Below are 21,122 nucleotides of genomic sequence, written 5' to 3'. Positions count from 1 at the left end.
ATAAACAGCTTGGTGACTGGACGCCACTGGCAGAGAGGAAAGGCATATATAGAGAGGATGGAGAGATGCCAGGAGGGATGAAGGGTACAGTGGAAAAGAGATGAATGTGAATAGTGTTGAACCAGGAACGGGCAATGAAATGTTTAGCGAGACAGAGGGGGCGGAGATTAGACAGCAGACAAACAAAGCCAGGAATCAAAACAAAAAGAAAAGAATACAGAGAAAGCACGATAAATGGAGTCAGTGAGAGAACACAACAAAAAGGGAAATTGATGGAATCCACAGACAAAGGTAGCGCACAGGCTCTAATGACGGCATAAAACCATTAGAAGCACCATAATTACCCACCTCTCCTTGCTGCCAGCGAAGAGGCAAGCTGACACTTCCTCCCCATCAGCGCAACCTCACGGTACCACTTGATTTCATAAGATATCAAGATGTTACTCCCCCTTGCTACCTGGTTTGAGCATGCAGCTCATGCCCAGATTGTGCCAACATATGATTTAGCTAGCCTTGACATTAAAGCACTCCTGTATTTAATCTCCTGTATTTAAATTCAAATCTGCCAGCTGTTTGATATGAATGCACCTCCTCATATGATTTGCGCAGGAAAGGTCATTTGCTTCCGTAGCGATTCTATTTGTATTAGAGACGCATTTGCACTTTGTAACATGGCCAGCTGGATCTCGGATCACCTCCAGAGCTGTGCAGTGTATCTCGTGAAGTATATCTCGCATTTACAATTGTATCCAGGGACTGCATTCATTTTTGCTCCATCTCCACACATTTTGATCATCTTTGATGCATGTTAATGATCTGAAACCATTTCCAGCAGATAATTTAGTAGGGGAAAGTGAGTCATATCTTGTCTTATTTTTTCCAATCATTTGCTAGAGCCTGAGCGAATGTGTTGACTTCAGTAAAATAAGGTCCTAAGCATAATACATAATTCACAATTTACTGTTAAAGAGCAGAATTTGCTCACTTTAGAGCTGCATTTTGAAACTTCTTTTGATTGGCAGGGTCTGCCCAGAGCTCACTGACACTCGACAGTTCTCCATGTTAAATTGGCTGCCAGGTACTGATGCAAATGACCTTAAATTCTTTCTAACTGTAGGCCTCTAATACTCGTAATTTATGGAAGTCAGCATATTGAATCTTCACCTTGCGTGCAAAATGAACAGTTCTGCACATCACAAAATGATCCTCCCTTTTAATTCTTCTGTTTCCTCCATGCGATTTGCCTACAGTATATATCCCACTTTACCCCATGCATGTCTGCCAGCCACTTAGCCTGCACTCATCCATTCTGCAGGTTTGTTTACCTTTGCTTTTATTGCAACAGCCTTGTTGAAAACCCTCCTACACATAGAAAATTGACTTCTGTGAATAGGCAGATAGTAGGGGGAAGGGCCGCTGACCAAAGAATCAGCAGAAGTGGTTACATAGACAAGAGAAACCTCAACTAAGGTGTAAGCTTTAGTTAAACTACTTTTCGGAAGAGGTGTGTGTGTGAGTGTGTTTGTTTGGGTGCAAGTGCAGGTGGTAATCAGTACATGTATCAGTGCATGAGTGCATGATTACACACGTGTACGTTTTTGTGTGTGTGTGTGTGTGTGTGTGTGAGCGTGTTACGAGGTCAAGGGAGGGCGAGTGACAGGTTCTCATTCTCTTTCTGCCTGCAATAAATCCAGCCAGTACACAGGGTCTCGACAGGTCACTCCGACTGAGATTATGGAGTTGTCAGGGCTGATGGAGGGAGAGGGAGGCAGAAAAGGGTGGAAAAAAAGAGAGAGGGAAGGCAGTGAGAGCTTATACCTTTAAGAATAGTGTGGGTGGTTGGATTGGCGCTTTTGTGCAAAGCCTCGTTTGACTCATTCGATTTGAATGGGGTGGTTTTCATTGGGGTAAGTGAATTGGCCACCGTTCTGAGGAAACGTCGTGTCCAATTCAAATCAACTCGGGAGTCTTCTCTGGCACCCGCAAGTGCAGGCACAGAAGAAGTTTTTTTCCTCTTTTTTTCTGACAGATTATCCTCTTTTCAAAGGAACAGGAGTTATGTGGAGTGTTTTGTCAGCACTGAGTGCAGTTTGAGTTTATGCGTGCTTTCCCGCGATGCACTGAAGGCTGCGCTGGGGCGCCTGCAACGTAAGCAGGGATGTAGCGGAGGGTATTGCTGCATTCACATCATGTGAGAAGCGGAACAATGAGCTGACATGTTGTCGCAACAAGTTGGAAGTGTTCATGTGTTTAACTTGCTGGAACACCCACAGCCGAGATGATTTTTTAAATTTATTTCTTTAATTTATGAGTTTTAACCTTAAACTTAGTGCAGAAGATCTTGCTCCCCTTTTTTGTCAGTGGACCGGAGTATTTTAATGTGAACCAAAATGATGTGATCATTTTGACTTTTGTTGTTCTGGACGACTGACGCCGGTGGCTTGACTGCTGTATTTGCAGGCTTTTTTTGTCACACTTGCAAATGCTCATGCAGGTTATTGGAGCTTACAAAAGATTCAACTTTTGTCTTCTAATTACCACTAGAGAGACGATGCAATTTTTTTTTTTTCCCAGTTGGAAACTGGTAAAAAAGGGAAAAATTACAGTAACTTAATAGAGAATAGAATATCTTAGAGGAACAGTTCACCCAAAATACAAAGAAAAGATATTTTCCCACTTACTCAGGGTCAAGTGGGAAGTTATGATGAACTTGAGAGTTTTCAAACTTTTTAAAGTTTTGGATGCTCAAATTGACTGAATAATTTGCAGCCCCCAATTATAAGTCCTTCTGCCCTAAGGACAATACCAAAAGATTTTTTGTATAACTTTTAATTGTTAAGTACTATACAGATAAATAATAGTGAAATGAAATTATTCCACATTTTACTGAGGTCCCTGGAACCCACTTAACCCACTAGAAGGCACAGCCACCATTTTCTTTACCACTACTATATATCTCTATCTGTATCTATACAGATAATCATTTAAACTGATTTATTTCTTGTATCAGACAATCCAAACACACACTTGCATGTCTTTTATTTGTCAGCACACTGCTATAACCCTTTCCTTCACCTTTTCAGTGCTGAATATCATCCTGACAGATGTCCAAACATCAGCACTGCCCTGACGACACCATACAGCTCAGCTCAGCTCTGCTCACTTCTATATATGACCACACTCATTTAGCATCACACTCATAGCATTGAGCCGGCTATTACACAGCTTAAGTGCCAAGGTAAAAATGTAAGTGTCCTCTCGGGGGCAAGAAAAAAAAAGAGCTACAAATCGTGGCCGCGTGGGTACTCAGTTGCCCCCAGCGTTCCACTTTAATATTCACATAACCCGGCCCTTTACGGTTCAGCCCGGCTTCATGCCAGCTTCTTCATTATCTTCCCTTTGTTTGAGATGGGTGATTTGGGATCGGCTGGGTTACATTTCCGGCGGTCAGGCGGTCAGGCGGCCAGGCAGCGAGCAGATAATGGGCTCAGATATTATCAGAATTAAAAGGAGAGGCCACGTTTAAATTGGCCCTGCCGGAGCGCCTGATAAGCACACAATATGAGAGGAAAAAGCAGTCAGTAAAGAAAAGAAAAACTCAGAGAGTGAGCGAGAAAGAGAAAGAAAGAGGAGAAGGAGCAGGGGAAGCACTTTGTGGTTCGGCTCAGCACCCTGGGAGATATTTGGGCAGCCGCGCGCAAGTGTGTGCACGCGTGTGTGGGGGCGCGTGCAGCAATTGGCTGGGGAACACGCGCCATGTTGGCTCTCCTAATATTGAACTTGGAGCAGAGTGGTAAATACACTCCCCTTTCCCAGAGAGAGCCAGAGAAGTGCTACAGAACTCATTTTGAGTGGCCACTCTAGTGGAACATGAAGGAGTTTTTATGTTATTTTATTTCTTTTTTTTTTTCTTTTTTTTTTTGAAGGGTGCAACAATTGATGCAAAAAGGTGTGTGTGAGGAAGGTGTGTGACTGAGGTTGGAGGGAGTGATCATTGGTGGAGATTGATTGTGTGTGTGTGTGTGTGTGTGTGTGTGTGTGTGTGGATAGAGTCGGCTGTAAACACAGCTCTGTGTGTCCTAACTCATCAGCCGCCTCTCCACTCTGTCTCTGTGCCTTACAGGAGGGTTTTATCTCTCTGGCAGCACCAGCAGACTCTTCACTCCTCCGAGCAAAAGGAGAGAGACAGCGCCTGCCTGTCTCTCTGTCTGCTGTAGCTCAGTTCACACTCTTTGCCCAGATACTTGCTGGATGTGAATTCCTCCCTCTTAGACCTGTTTGATATGAATCTCTACATGTTGTTAGTGATTCAGTGGGAAAGATGTCTTTGAGCTGCTCCACAATTCAATATGATTACCTTCATTTTTTTATTGTTTGATCTGACAGGCTGTGGTTCGATAAGATTTAGCTCAATTTGGAGGCTTGCAGAGCAGTGTAGCATTTACAATACAAAATCCCCTTATTTTGAATCTAGAGATACTTTCACATCAAATTTACAGTATTTTTGAAATGTTTATCGTAACTATCTATATATACATAGAATATCAGTTCATAGGAGAAAAATGTATTTCCATTGCTCAACATATATATCTATGAACATCATCTGCCTGCAGATATATTTATTGTAAAACTGTGTTTGTGAAGGTGGGTGCTTGTGTAAGAATCTCAGTCGTACAAACACATATGCCTGTAAACCCATGTAAAAATGTGAACTGATTTTTTTTTAAATTTGGTATTATTTTTGAGTACTACTTCCATCATTCACCTAGATTTAAAAGTTGCTAAAATCATAATAATGTCATGGAGTTTTAAATCACCAAAATGAGTTTTAGGGGCTGTATTTTCTGTAGTGATCCATTCCAGCAGGGCTGAGTGGGCTTCAGTTTCCCCACGTAGGCTAACAGTTTTGTCTGGAGTTTTGTAAGAGCAACCAACTGTCCAGCAAAGTGAAAATATCCTGCTTGTTGGAACTGAAATAGCAACAGCTCATTCCAGCGCTGCAACATTATGTTAGCACATGTTTTTCTAGCTAAAGCACCATATTCAATTCAAGTGCTTTGGTATTCCTCACTTCTTCTGATGGAACGTTAAATTGGAAAAATAACCCTTGGCGTCCTGTGCTAATGAGCTAACAGAATCTGTTTCATCTGTTTGTTGAGGCCAGTGGAGGATAACAGGTGCAGTTGAAGAGTCAATTGAAATGGGGGCGGGAGCAATTAAAACTGAGGCATGTCCTGATTGGATCGCTCCACTCTTACCATGTGACAGTCATTTTTAATTCCCAGCAAGACTGCTGCTTTGACGCAAGACAAATGAGCTGATGGGCCTCTCTCTGCTTGGAAAGGCTCTCAGACTCTCGCACACTGATGATAGTTTCTACACTTAAACAGTTCAATGAAAAATTACATATTTAGGTTTCCCACGTTGGTGGTGGAAGCTCTGCTAGCTAGTTGATGTTAGCTACCACTGACTGCTGGTTAGTTAGTGCAAATTGCTGCTTACATCTGGCAACTAACAGACCCTAAAATGATTCTGCACTCTATGTTACACCATCTGATGTATGTGCAAAATGTATTTTTTGGACTTTTAGCAAAATGAAAATGAAACCCACTGGATCAATACACATTTAGAAAGATTTCTTGTGGTTATTTCTGTGATTTATCAGAAGAATTAGGAAATGATTGATCCATGATTTGAAGCTTACACCTCGTATTTCTCATATTTGTTCTTTCTTTCCTTTGGAAATGGTTCTTGAGCAAAGGCTTTTCCCCCCCAGAGAACCTAAAACCATCTTTTCTTCAGCTCTTGACATTGTTTTATTCCCTCTGTAAGTTTTTGTCTTCTGCCTGGCGCTAGTTAGGCCGCTTGTTAAGGTGTTTGGTCCAGGGCTGCAAAAGCCCTGATTTATCCCCTGGCTGGGCCAAAAGCCCAAATCTTCTGCAAGAAAAAAAAAACCCTCTCTAGACACTGCTGGTGAAACGTGAGATGAAAGTCTATCTCCTTTATTCCTCCTTTACCTCTCCTCACCCCGCCATTCACCTCCCTCTTCCTCTCTCCGTTCGTTCTCTGACGGGCTCGTTTGTTACCGCGGTGACACGCCCGGTTGCCCTTAGCGACAGTGCAGCGGTGGTACAGTAGACACTGATAGAGACGCACTATTCACCGGTTCAGTCTGACTCCCTCCTTTGCTCACTCCTCTCCTTTCTTTCACTTTCTTCCCTCCCTCCTTTCTTTCTTGTCTTCATCACTTTTTTTTCCCTTCCTGCTTCTTTCTTTCTTCCTCCTCTCATCCCTTTCCACCTCTCCTTCCTCCCTCATTTCTTTTCTGCTTCCTTTCCACTGTTCCTGTCTCTTTGCTTTTTTGCCTCATCTGATCCTTCCTCATGTTTTTCTTCTCCACTTTCACTTTCTTTTTCTTTTTTCCCCCACTTTTCCTTCATTTGTTAGCTGTTTGACTCGCCAAAAATATCTCGGTTTGTGCGTTCCAGCCCTCCTCGCCCCCCCTTTCACTCTTTTTTCACTGGCTCACTCGCTTCTTTCCCAATGGCTTCTTTAACACTCAGTCTCTCTTTTTCTGTTCGATGTAGCAGGTCTCATCAGTAGTAACACACACACACACATGCACGCATACACACACACACACACACACAGAGTAATCTAATTTCTCTCGAGTGATTGCTGAACGCATTTATGCACACACACGCACACACTCACTCGTTGACACACACACAGACACACACACAGGGCAAGAGGTCATTGTAAATAACGGGGTTTTCGTGCTTTCATTTCCCTGGGGCATTGACTCTTACTTGGTATTCATAACCATAACATGCAGAACTTGACAGTCCAGTGCTGTTGTGTGTGTGTGTGTGTGTGTGTGTGTGTGTGTGTGTGCAATGATTCTGTATTCCTAGTTTAATACACACGCACACATGTAAACATATACACACACATACTCAATGGCTTACACACACTGCAGGCATTTTGTGGGCTTTAAGATTTGGAAATACATATATGCGCTATTACCCTCCATACTCACACATACACACACACACACACACACACACGAGCGAGATGATAATGGGCTTTGCTGGAATCCTCTATCTATCTTTCTTAGCTGTTCCACTCATCATCTGAACACTGATACTTGTAAGACAAATCCTGACTTCTTTCTCTCTCTCTCCCTCTCCCTCTCTGTGTGCCATTCACCTCACTAAGACCCGTGGTCTAACACTGATTACACACACGCGCGTGCACACACACAGATATCCGCGCACATACTTGCTTAATACCACAAAAGGGGTTGTGTTTTGAGACTTTATAATGTATTTATGCGTTTCGCTTCTGCTGAATAATACATAGTTATTTGTTATTTTCCCTGCTTATACCGTCAGAGAGATGGAAAGAAGAGAAAATAAGAGAAAACTAAGCGACTGCTGAAAATATGAGGATAACTACCAGCTCAACAGACAACAGTGGATTTTTTTTTTGTATGTGTGTGGAACAACAATGGCGACAATTGTCAGGAGCCCAATTTCTGAAGAATACTTATTTGCCTCTTTATTTGCTTCATTTCTGTGTGTGTGTGTGTGTGTGTGTGTGTGTGTGTGTGTGTGTCAGTGTGTGTGAATGAATGTGGAGCCATCAGACAATACAGACACATAAACTAACCCCCTCCTCCTCCTCTCTCTCTCTCTCTCTCTCAGTTTACATTCATTCAATGACTTTATTGGCAGCAGTGTTTATCAGAGACAGTCTTGACAGTTTTGTTTTCAGCAGGAGACTGATGGTGATTTAAAGTGAGCCTGCAGACACATGGTAGTGACAGAAGTTCAATTTCCCAAGCATTCACTGTCTTCACCCACTGCGCGGCTGAAGGTACTACAATACGCGGCAAAACGGATGTAATGGCACACATTCATACACCCACGATTATTGTCCTCCAGTCAAGATGAAGTCACGAATAAGAGGGAACTTTTCTCATCCAGGAGAAAAAAATGTATCCAAAACAAATCTGCATATTATAACCTATTAGACATTTTGAAATGAAATTATACATGAAAATGGATCCCCCCCCTCCCCATTCAACAATAGACCAGTCTGGTCCTCACAAGTACAGTAATCTGCGCACACTGCCTGGCTCTAGTAACAATGTTTGCCATAGAGAGAGGAGGATCAATTCAAGCTACTTTCATCCACTATTTGCACTGAATAATTTTCAGTTCTTCTGGCTCTTGGAGTAGCTTGCTCGTCTCTTTCCCTCTCTCCCTCTGTCTCACAGAGTGGCTTATCAAACTACATAAATTAAATAGTTATGGTAAATGTTGTCCTATATTACCGGGCTGAACTGAGCACGCAGATTTTAAGACTTCATCTGAATCTGAGTGTGTATACGAAAGCAAGAGGCTGTTAAAACGGCAATCCACTTGATCGCTTTTTTTTTTTTTTTTTTTTTTTGGTTTGTTTGGTTTCCTTTGTCTTAAATAATAAGCGCTCATTGTTGTGATATTTCTGTACTGCACTTCCCGGAAATCATCTGTCAATCAAACAGTGGGGCGGGACTGTGACGTCTTTTTTTTTTTTTTTTTTTTTTGTGGATTCTCTTAGTTTGAGGTTTGAGTTTCTGTTCTGAGGTTGTCTGTTCAGTCATGGTGCCTATCACTGGAAAGAGCTGGTAGACACCGAGCACACAGCATGTAAAAGATCTTTCACAAACTCACTAAGATGGAACCACAAACTTGAATCGAGTCTGCAAACCGACTTGCGGCAATTTGGCAATCCACTCAGGATGTTTGATGTTTTGCAATAAGGACCAAAGCAGCTGGAAGACGCCTTGTGTTTCAGTCGGCGTCCGATAGCCATTACTTAGGTTTTTCTCCACTGAAGTTGGGCTAACCAATGACAATTTGTAGCATTTAACAAGTTATATCAAGTCAAAGGTATATTTGATGATACTGACTGGTAGATCTTCAGTTAACGCTTATTTTCAGTATCGATTAATCTGTCAGTTATTTTCTCGATTAACTGATTTGATCTTTGGTCCATAAAATATCGGAAAATGGTGGAAGACGTTGATCACAATTTCCCACAGCCCAAGCTGACGTCCTCAAATTGTTTTGTTCCAACCAACAGTCCACAATCCAACCATATTTAGTTTACTGCCATAGACGACTACAGAAACCAGACAATATTCACATTTGAGAAGCTGGAATCAGACAATTTGGAAATTTCCTTCAGAGGGTTTAGTTGATTATCAAAATAGATGACGATTAATTTAATAGTGGGCAGCTAATAGATTCTTTGACTCATGGTTGCAGCTCTACTGACTGGCTAGTTGCTAGATTCCAGATGGAGCTACTATAATAGAAGAAACAGTCTTTGCTAATGTTGCTAACGTCAGATTTCAGTTGACGTTTGACGGTTGTCTGAGCGCTCATGTAACACCGCAGGACATTCACATCCAAATGTTTAGAAATCTTTCAGTAATTTCTGCTTTTGTCCCCACATTACAACATATCTGCACCATTCTCAAATGACATACTTTACATTCCTACTGACTTGTCACCATGGCAAAGACATAATAACCACAATATTGTTCTGCACCAGCCAAATGACCACAGTAAACAGGGTTATGACTGTTCTGCTCCATTCAAGTTATTTGGTCGGAACATAATTGTGTTCCATCACTAACAGACAGACAGTAGCAAAATGCACATTTACTTATATGAGATGTTGTGCCTTATTGCTTTAAAGGGCAGGTGTTTGCAGTTGAGAGGAGGATGTATCAGACTTAATATACTTCTTTGAACTCATTGTTCATGCATGCTGAGTGTGTGTGTGTATGTGCATTCTTGTGGCTTCATGCAAATGTTTCTGTGTGTGTATGAGAGTACGGATGTGTGTGTGTCAGAGACCGACAACTAATGGACTTTTGAACAGCAATGAACAGCATATTGCACCCAGTGGTTATCACTCATTAACCAGCGCTGATGGCAAAGGCCAAGTATGATTAGCTGATGCTTCACTGCACATCAGTGCAGATTTTGGCTCCCACTACCATTGGCTTGTGCTTAATCAGGAGCTAATGAAAGAGGACCTGCAGCATGTGCAGCCCGCTAGCCGACATGGAGCCTCTCAGCTCATTCTAAGTCCGGGATCATACTCAGTGTGTTGAATGTGCCACTCTCTGAGGGAAGTTCATTCATTTTGAATTAGATAGTTTGTTGTAAGTGCATCTGTTTATGTGAGCTGAAACAAATGATGTTTTGCCCTGTTTCTACCAGCTCTCCGGGAAGCCTGAGTGATAGCCTTCCATTAATCCAGTTAATCAAACTTATAATAAGAATGTATGTTGTAGCGGCATATCCGATAGCCAACTGTGATCAATTTCATCTCAATAAATTTGATCAAGGGGTGCCAGGTACAGGACTCCACAGTTTCCAGCAACATGAATTCATTACAGATTATGTGTGCCGCTGGCATAAAAGAAGTAACACTAGAGCACTTAACTATTTGGAGTCTAATTTTCCTTGAAATTTCCCCTTAAGTTGCTCCAAAGTTAAATATTCTAACCACAAGATGCCAAGTTTTATGGCCGCAGTAATACATCAAATAGAAAATATCGACATGTTTTGTGCAGAAATTCATACCCATTTTCTTTTAATTCAGCAGGACTTATTTGGGAGCTTTGGAAACCTCAGGATATACTGTAGCATTTAAAATAAAGGTCTGTGGGTTTGAACTGCACAGTCAGTATTTGGCAGTCCCAGGATTGAAGAGGTTATGGCAGCTCTGACAGGGGGTTCCCCAGCCTATCTAGGCAACAAGATCTAAGGCCTAAACCTTAATCCATAATCCCAGTCAAATCGTGGAATAGAGGACACAGCCCTTGATAAAGGGACTTTTTTTTTCTCTTTTCCAGCAAGGAGGCCTAGAGCTTTAAGAGACTGATTGTCAACCAGTTTTGTCAGCTTTGTCTACATTTGGATGCATATAAGATAACCTGTTGGGATATGACAGCATTAGAGCGTGCAGTTTTTCTATCAACAAGTTGAACTGTCCAAGGGTTTATGTGGATAGCTTCAAAATAAGTTTCTAGTGTGAGTGTCAGTGTTCACAGATCTTTCACTAGAAGACCTAAATGCTTTCTGGGAAATCAGACACCGTCCTTTTCAAAGATCCTCATGTCTCTACTTATGTTTACACAAATGCCACATCCACGATTTAATCCTGTCTTGTCTTCTTTCTGCCTCTCAACGGAATAAATGGGGCTCGTCTCGTCTGAGACAACCATCCCAGCCCTCCCACTGTGCTTGACAGCGTCTTTCAAACACAAGATACCTGCCATTAGGAGAAAAAACAAGTCACACCTAGAGTACAATTACAAAAATGACTGCTGGCAGGAAGGCAAGACACATCTGTGAGATAAACATTAGACTATTTTGGAATCTGAGGACCTTACAATGTTGCAACATGTTCGAGTATTTAATGGTTTGTCTCTTTTTTTCCACTCTGAAATGTCAGCCTGTCATTTTCGGCTGGTGCTATTATTTTTATTTTACAAAATAAGATATGCAGCATTTTGAGATGAAACCCCTCATTTTAGTGCCGGTTTCTTGGGAGTGGCCCCTTCAACAATGCATCAGCTTTGTAGGGCCAAACTCAAGTGGATCTAATGCACAGACGTTTGCAGTAGATGCGTGCACACATACACACACACACACACACACACACACACACATGTGCGCTATTAGGTGCTGTGAGCATGGCCAGGAGTCAGGAGTACGATGAGGGCTTTTCGTGGTCGATTTTCCATTCTTGAGGGCGAACAGCAAAGCATGTAAAAGAGAGCGACAGCTGCCGTCAAATGGAGCTCTTTGAAGAACTACATCAAACAGAGAGGCTCATCTCCCAGCTATTGGGCCCACAGTACAGAGTGTGTGTGTGTGTGTGTGTGTGTGTGTGTGTGTGTGTGTGTGCGTGCTTGTGTGTGTGTGTGTGTGTGTGTCTGTTGCATGTTAGAGAGGTGTATAGGGCTGTTAATCCAGGCCTCCTCTCCCTCCTCGCCCTCTGCCGCTCACCGCTCAGTTTTTATATCTGGCTGCACATTTCCAATTCATTTTTACTTCTTGGAGCTCTCTCTTTTCATTGATCTGCTCTGTTAGTCATGTTTATTTTCTGATTATTGCTCCACATCTTCTCTTTCTCCCCTGACTTTCTCCTGCTCCACTTCTCTCTTCCATTCTTTTATCTAATTTCTCCACCCCCTGCTACTTCTCCATCTATTCTTCATTATTTCTTCCCTCATTCATTCCATCTTCACTTGACTGGTTCCTTTCTCAATTTAAAGTATTAATTCTCTTTTGTGAGATCATTTTTAGATTTCATTTTGTCTCCATCTTTGGTGTTCAGCGCTTCAGGCTGTGGTTTTTCTGGGCTACGCTTCCCAGAGATCACCTGTCAGTCAACCGGTGTGGGCGGTGTTTAATCGCCTTTCTCTTGGATTTTCTGTTGGAGTTCCTGTATCCTGTAGGTGGCGCTGTTTTCTTTGTGTGTTCAGCCATGGTGGCTTTCACTGCTCGTGCAAACTACTCAGCTCTTCTTCTACTGTTTATCCCTTTGAAACCTGAGCAATGTCACTGCATTTCTTGTATAAAAAAAAATGATAAATTTTAAATGAAATTACAAGAAAGTCACCATAAAATTGCCACAAAATTACCTAAGATTTTGAAAAATAAATTGCACGAAAATTGGCATTAAAAAGTGCCTCAAAATTACTGTAAAAAGACTGAAAAAAATCCAAGACAATTAACGAGAAAGAACAGAAAAGAACAGAAAAATAGCAAAGAATTGGTTTTAAAAATTACCATAAAACTATATTGCAAGTACATTTTTTTCAAAGGTTGTAATAAAACCTTTCAAAAATATAAGCCAGCCCACAGGCACCTGGGTTTCAAAGAGTTATCACCAACAAACCAGAAATATAAAACACATCCCTTCCTGTGCAGCAGAGTATTTTTTCCAGGAAAAAGACCCACAGAATGCTGAGTGTTGTTTAGAGCAAGAAATGTAAAAGCTTTTATGAACTGTCTATGGGGTGAATCACTGTTGCCTCATCAGTCTGATCGAGAGTAGCAAAACATGTGTTTATTTATACAAAAAGGTGGCAGGTTATTACTTTTCTGCGGTGTTCTCTTTATTTCCCTCCATTCCTTTCATAACTTCCTGCTCTTTTGTTGTCTCTCACGCCCACTTGTGTTCTCTGTCTCTCCCTCTCTCTCTCTGTCTGTCTCTCAGTTTCTGTCTCCCAATCTATCTCTTTCTCCTCTTCCTATACTTGTGATAGGAGGGTATCTTGATTAGAGCACCCACACACACACACACACACACACACACATTGCATCAGTGCATCTGATTAGCTCAAACTGGCTGCTCCACCAGAAGCACAACAGGAGGCACCACACACACACACACACACACACACACACACACACACACACACACACACACACACACACACACACACACAGACATGCACGCCTACACTACACTCACATCAAAATACCTGAATTGCGAAGTCTGTCTGTACTCGTGCACTTGCATATGAACACACACAGAGACACCCACACACAGACACACATCTGGGCTACTTCTGGCGTTGCGACGGTGAAGCGTCAGGTGAGCCCAGCGTGGCGCTGACAGCTCCCCAGCCCTAATGAAGCATTAATAAACTGCAGCACAAAACACTGGATCAAAGAGCGGCAGACAGCAGGCTTCAGTAATACAGTACGACCCACCTGCCTGGCTGTCTGCCGGCTGCCAGAAGATGAGAGGAGAGGGGAGAGGATCACTGTAATCCCCCGTCCTCCATAGCCCCTCTGCCCCAGTTTTCTAGGAGCTGTCATCAACCCTTTGCCTATGCTGGAGTAGTCTGTCGCGGGTCCTGTGTTGTACATTCTTCCTGCTTTTGTTTTTGTAATATACTCATATAATAAACAACTACATGTGGCTTCATTAAAAGGGTATCGCCTGAATGGATTTTAAAGGGATATTTCACCCATTTTGAAAGATTTGATATTGTAGTGCTATGTTCGCCTCATTGTTACTGAGTGCTGGATACTGGCTGGATGCTCCAAATGCTAACTGTTAGCCTCCTGCCATTGAGGTGGACTTCCCTCCAGCTAACACTCTGAAAAATAACTGCTTGAATTGTTAATTGAACTGTTAAATAAACAAAGTTTTTTTTTTTTAATAATAATACAACTGCTACCACCACTACTACTACTACTACTACTACTACTATGACGCCGATGGTTCTTTAAGGCAGAGAGATTTAGAGTCACACAAGGGTCTTACTGCTATTTCAGAAGCTTTTCTGCCCTTTCCATTTTCGCATCGAAGTGGACACAATCAAAGTACTAAATATCAGCACAAAATATCAGCCATCGGCAGCTTCAGTTCAAAAGCAGCAGAGTTGGGATCAGCCTTTAGCAGCGCGCATCTGTCAAACCCAAATCGAGGTCATAAAGCATTTGGTTTCTGTCTGGCTGCTCGTTTCTTTCAAAATCCCACCAACTGAGCTGTTGTCAGTGATTGAGGAGGAATGGAGACACATGACATGATCTGTCAGGTTTGAAGTAAGCAGTTTTCTATGCCTCGATGCAATTACCTGCTTGTCACAAGATGAACAGCCATAGCTAGGGGTGTCATAGGACAAGAGGCAATTGATGCAAAATTAATCCATATTTTTTGTTATTTGGTGAAGCAATGATCTCTGTCTAATTTAAAACGATGTTTAAAAAAAATCTGCATATGAGCCACAAAAAGCACAAAAATAAGTCAATATTTTACTGATTAACATTAAGATAAAGGACTTTCCTCCACAGTCGAGCAGCAGGTTGTCATTTTTAACGTCTCCTCCTTTACATCTGCCCATATGTCCCGGTCCTATACACAATTTGGCCAATCCAACAAGAATATATACTTGATGCCACTATGATGATGCATTATTGATACAAAGCATTTGGTAATTGTAATTTGGGCTGACATATGATGGGCACTAAAGTAGTGCCTCTCCCCCTCAGCCGTGACAGCTACAACACTGATGAATCTAAGAGAACAAAGACTGCTAACTTTTATCTTTGAGTTGTTTGTAAAACTAGCAATAAACACTCCAACACTCATTACATCTTGCACTGTTTTGCACTGCTCGTACTTGTAAGATTTCATCTTGACAGTTGTGCTTATAGTCAGGAATTCTGGATGAACTGAAATGTCAACTCTCCCCTCAACTGACCTTTTCTTGCAAAGCAATTAACTGATAGACGATAAAAATAAAGACTGAGACAAAGGCAGTATCAGTATAGCTACGTCTCATCACAGAAGCATCTGCTCTGACAAAGGTGACAAACTGCAAAGTCACCTGATTGGATGGATTTTGGCAATAGATTGTTGAAAAGGGTGGGGCCTCCTTGGCACTCCGGTTTCTTTATTTATGGCATGTATGAAAAGGGTATCTCGTTGCTGTTTACCTGGCAACCAAGATATGACAAACCAAGATAAAGACCATATGGTGGATTTGTTACGTTACATTTTACAAGGATACAAGGATACAAGGAAGTTTATTTGTCATTATACAACAGGTTGAATAATGAAATTAAAGTGTGGTTCCCTCTTGACTGATTAATTGATTGTATAGAAAATAAAATTATTAAACATGGAGGAGTTCAGATGGTGCATTTAGTAGTCTCACAGCCTGAGGGAAGAAGCTGCTCTGTAGTCTGGTGGTACGGCAGCAGATACTTCTGTATCTTTGGCCTGACGGCAGCAGGGTGAACAGGCTGTGGCTGGTGTTGTCTTTTAGGATCCTTTTGGCTCTGCGCAGGCACCTCACCTCCCCGATATCACTGAGGCTTGATAGATGGGTGCCAATGATGTTTTGGGCAGTTTTAATCACTCGTTGCAGAGTCTTCCTGTCCTGGGCCGTGCACATCCCATTTTACCAACTTAATTTGTTTTTAAATATGTATTTGCGAAGAATCTAGTTGAGCAAATACTTGATGAAGCCATGTGAGCACGCAAGAAGTCTGACATGGCGAATCTAACCTGAATGGGTTTTGGCTAGTGAGTGCTAACCCTAACCCTAACCCTAACCCTAACCCAAGCAAAAAGCACTACTTTTTCCTGTAAATGCACTTTTTCTCGGACATGTAAATAAGTATGACATGTAAATAAGTATGATTTATAGTGCTTATCAGTAATAATAGGACATGTGGAATAGGTAATGTTTCAACACTAAGCAGGCTAACTTGTTCAACATTATGTCAACAAATATAAATATCCATTCAAATCCAAAGCAGTAATTCTGTACCACAGCGTGTTCTCCACTTGTTCTCCAAGGGAGATGGAACTGGAACCTTCCAATGGGCGCTGGCTCACCTGGTAGAGGTGTAGCACGTAGTCCTTAAAAAGAGTCCTTACCGCAGCGGCCCAGCTTCGATTTTCGGCCTGGGCCATTTGCTGCATGTTATTACCTTTGTTTTCTGACTCTTTCTCCAGTGTCACTATCAAAGAGAGTAGAAATCACTGCCTCCTCCACCCACCCTCCCCAAAAAAGTGAATATAGGAAATTTTGAATTCCTGTAATAGGGCTTCTTACATGTAAAGTGTCCTTTGGGTTCTCCTCTCCTTACTTGAGGTCCACAGAAACAACGACGTCTGTCTTTTAGTGCTGGCACGTCATTGCTTCAGTGTCGCTCTGTGTCTTTATCTTGCCATCTATCTGTTTCCGAATCTGTCTGTGTCTCTCATTATCTTTGCCGTCTAAACCTCACTGAGCCTTTTTCCAGTAAGGGAGAGTGATCTAATTGGCAGTGAAGAGCATTCTAATTTAGAGAAGTTGGCTCGGCTGACTTTTTCTGCTCTCCGCCTCCTACTCCTCTTCTTTTTTTTTTTTTTTTTAACCACCTTTCAAATGATAATAATGAGAAAATACAAGCCAGAACTCCCCAAAGTTTGCTGCGGCGAGTGTTTTTCCTTTTTTTCCCCCCCAATATATGCTTGTTACACCGGTCACATTTGCCCAGGCAATTTGCCTGCTTGTCTGAGTCTGACAAGGGAGGCTTATCTGCACTAACGCCCCGTTGAGGCTGCGCTTCGCCGAAAAATCGGCCCCTGTTAGCATTCAAATCAAGAGCCCCCCCCCCATCCTACCTAGCCTGTGCCCCCTACCAGCACCTCCCCCCTCTTTGCCTGTCAGTACGCAAGCTACACTCGGCGGAAAGGGGGTGAGGAGAAGAAGCCCAGGCTATTATTTAATGAGATCAAGAAGCGCGAGGAGAATGCTGTTTACTGTCACAAAGCAAACAGGGGCCCACTCAGCAGGCGAGGAGGATCACTGTGCGGCTCCCTCATCTTCCTCCTCTTCCTCGCCTCTGCCTGGCAGCTGCAGCTGTAGCCTCGGCTTTAACGACTACCATTTCACGGAGACCGTAAGCTCACTGACAAGGTGCTTCTTCTTGTCAGGGCGGATACTCACAACATTCTCCGCGAATCCTCATCCAGTTCCCAACAGCAGGTGCCTGGAAAAACAGCATGGTTTTAAAGGTTATTTCTGGTTGTATATGCTGCATAACAAGAGGCCAAACTATTTTTCAGTGTAAATAGCAGAGTGAGAATTGCTTGTGTGACTTCCCAGCCATTGTTACTGCTGCTATTTGACACGGCCTTTTACTTGCCCGGGCAGACATAGTGAGGTCATTAATGCAGAACAGGTTCCCAGAGGTCATCAATGTGTTATTGTTCATATGATTAACCACAAATTATGGGCCAAGTGTCACAATCTCTTGCCAGTACACATTGGCTGCCCTTAAGCCAGGGTCGCAGGGTTACAATGAAATCTATGATTTCTTCTGGGTAAAACCCATCATTTTCCTTTCCTTGGGTTGGAGCCCTATGTTGCCTCAGCTGAAGATTTTATTGCATGGATATTTCAAGTTATTAGGGAGTTATCTTTGTCATCCATTAGGTATGGAATTACTTAAAAGCTCCTAGTGTGGCACAAACATAAAATGCAAAAAAAAAGAAAAAAGAAAGAAAGAGAACCCTGTTCGTTAACGAGTATATTGCACCAAGCCTCAAAAGGACTTGACAGGAAAGGAAGAGAAAAAAGGAAGGAGAAAAATGTGTCATGGAGATGTGGGAAGAGAGGTGGGGAATATGTGTATCCTTTGATCAAGCAGCACACCAAAGCACTACCAGTACCACTCCTGTCTCCTTACACATCCATAATATATCTCTGCACTCATTCCAGCCTCTTATTAACAAGGCAGTGGTGCGTTACCCATCCCATCCCAAAGTAAGGTATCGCATTTTCAGAAATGGCAAACATGTTGGGAAAAATGAAAAGTCACACATCTCTTGTCTTTATTTTAAAATAGGAGGGGTGGAAATGCAGTTCAAGGAAAAGTATGCAGTGAAGGATTGCAGATTTAATATATCCACTCCCCCCTGAAATTAAAGTCATTGGCACAGGGTATAACAAAAGAGGGGATAATATTGGACACGGGTAAATATTTTTTCCAAAAGTGGTCTGCTTAGGAAATGAGAGGGCTGGCAAAACTCAGTTCCTTACTCAGGGGATAGCTCTGTCTATGAGCATGTTTGTCCGCAGCAGTCATAAATATGTATTGGGGTGCGAAATGACAGTGATTGTAATCTGGCGGCCCGCTTTTGTTGAGCATATGAAACCCAGTAACCCCCCCCATCAGTTGCAGACATTGGTGAAATTAAAAGTTCCACCCACTCCTATTACTGGAATGAGTCTCTCAGCAGCGAGTGGCACGCAGTTTAATTAGGATGGAGACAAAGTCCACGGGGGGGGAATACCTCGCTCCCTTTTTTCTCCTCTGTCGCTGTCTCATTTGTAGAAAGGTAAATATTCAGAGGGTCCCTTTTCAGCCATGGTGTAGAAAGCATGCTCGAGCATAGCAATAGGGAGTGTGTTGTGAATGCAAAGGCCCCAATTCAATTGGCCCTGCACTGCAAATGAAACACAACTTGTTTGTACGAGTAGACAGCTGTGACAGCACGTCCTTACCCCGGGGTGTCAAGTAGTTCTTCAAACCCAGAATAACTCATGCGCTGGGCTTCCATCAGTGCACCAACAGCCACTCTAATAAGGTGGCTTGTCAGCCATGACACACTCCAACGTACAGTACCGGTGAGTGGCCACCCCGCTCTGGAGTGCATCTGGTTGACAGGTGTACGCTTCAGCGTAACAAGCCTTTGTTGTACTCGAGCGAACCTCGTTTTCGTGTCTGTCTTTACCTGCAGCTCTAAAGGACCCATGCACCGAGGTGACCTGCAGCTACGGCAGCACCTGCGTCCAGTCGTCAGATGGCTTGTCAGCTAAGTGCATGTGTCCGCTGGGGTGTGAGGGCAAACTGCACCAGACGGTGTGTGGCAGCGATGGAAAAGACTATCTCAATGAATGTGAGCTCCACCAGCAGGCATGCAAGCACCAGAAGAACGTGCGAGTGCAACACCTAGGGCCCTGTGGTGAGTTTCTTTCTTCTATCTTTGATTTGCTTTGTTTTCCCATCACATCTTTGTAGTCTGATGTTCAGATTGAATGACCATTTTGTTTCTACTCCATTACTGAGTCTAACATTGCCCCCATGTTAGCCGATTTCTGTAGACAGAGGGATTTGAATGCTGCTAACCAATCACTAGCGACTGAGCTCATAAATCAGAAAAAAAAAAAAAAAAAAACATGCAATTCACAGGTCTGAAATCAAGCTACTGCTCTCTTCCCTCCTTGCATCTCACATCCCTTGTCCTCTCTTTTCACTTCTTGTCTTCTTTTATCCCCTCTCTTCCTTATTTGCCTTCAGCTCTTGTCTTTCCTCTGTTCTCCTCTGCTCCCATCTTTATCTATTTTTGTCAGCCCCTCCCCTATTTTTCACATACCCTGTACTCTTCTTTGCTGATTTCTTCTTCTCCTCACTCATTTCACTACCTCTCCTCTCCGCGGTTCTTTTTTGTACCGTCTGTCCTGGTTACTTTCCTCCCACTGGCTTTTGTTGTTTTTGTTGTTTATCCACCACTTATTTACCCGTACGCCTCTCTTAATTCTCATTTTTCATTCAGGCTGCCTGGCTTCACGCAAGTACTCCTGCCGTGTGAATTGATGTTTTTTTTAAAGCGGCCCTTCAGAGCTGTCGCTTCCGTTGGGCTCCGCTTTTTTGTTTGTTCTTGTTTTCATCAGCCGGTGGTTGTTTTCTCCCAAGGCTCTCAACTTTGAGGTATTTCTCGCAGCAAGCCAGATGGAGAGGAAAAGCAGGGGAGACAGAGTCTGTCCCTTAGCAATGGGGGGCCTGTAGGAGAGTGGGGGGTAAGGAGAGATGGATGGTCAGGTCCCCTGGCAGGAGGCTGGTCATATAAATCCAACCCCAGTCAGACAAAACAACCTAAGTTGCCCTAAACCCCCAGGGGAGGGCCGAGGCATGGGGGACAAGACTGCCCCGACGGCGCTCTAAATCTTCCCAGAGCTGTTTCATCTGGAGCCTTGGGTGTTTGAAGCGGCTGGCCCCGGCCAGACAAATGCAGTTGATTTATTCATACTGCTTGTGTTGCAGCATCCGAGCCACTCTTTCTAATTATTCCCCATGCTTGACGATAGGAAAGCATGGATCCTGGAAGCTGTTCTCCTTTGTTAATGGGAGGTAATGGTCTTTCCCACAGATAATGGTCTGGCTCACAAGGGAGCCACTGAGTTACACGGAGACACTGCATGCATTACAATAAAAACCTCTGGTTGTGGCCCCCACTCACCTCCTCTGCAAGCCATCGCATTGTCCTGATATAAAACAATCCCTGGCCTGGCCATAGCGGGCCTCAGTCACCTTGCCTTCCAACCCTCAGCAGCCAAACTGCTCTGTCCCTTTTTATGTTCCTGCATTGTCACTCTTTGTATTCTTGCCAGAGGCCTTGGAAACCATTTTCTCTTTCTCCTTCTCTCCCTGTTCATTTCTATCTCTCTCTCGCTCCCCCTCTCTTTTCCTTTCTTTCTCTTCCTGACGACTGGGTGTTTCATCCTTGGTGTGTTTTGAATGACTCGCCGG

General features: G+C 43.0%; 1 protein-coding gene across 1 annotated transcript in view; it reads left to right on the top strand.

Moving 5' to 3' along the window:
- agrn (agrin) overlaps positions 1-21,122 on the top strand; it is a 281,668-nt gene that overhangs the window by 169,371 nt on the left and 91,175 nt on the right. The window contains exon 5 of the mRNA XM_030054836.1: positions 19,333-19,557. Coding sequence (XP_029910696.1) covers positions 19,333-19,557 — 225 coding nt within the window. The remainder of the gene's footprint in view (positions 1-19,332; positions 19,558-21,122) is intronic.

Source organism: Myripristis murdjan, chromosome 7, assembly GCF_902150065.1.
Source record: "Myripristis murdjan chromosome 7, fMyrMur1.1, whole genome shotgun sequence".
Lineage (NCBI taxonomy): Eukaryota > Metazoa > Chordata > Actinopteri > Holocentriformes > Holocentridae > Myripristis > Myripristis murdjan.
Note: the sequence above shows the minus strand (reverse complement) of the source record. Positions and strands in the feature narration are given on the sequence as shown.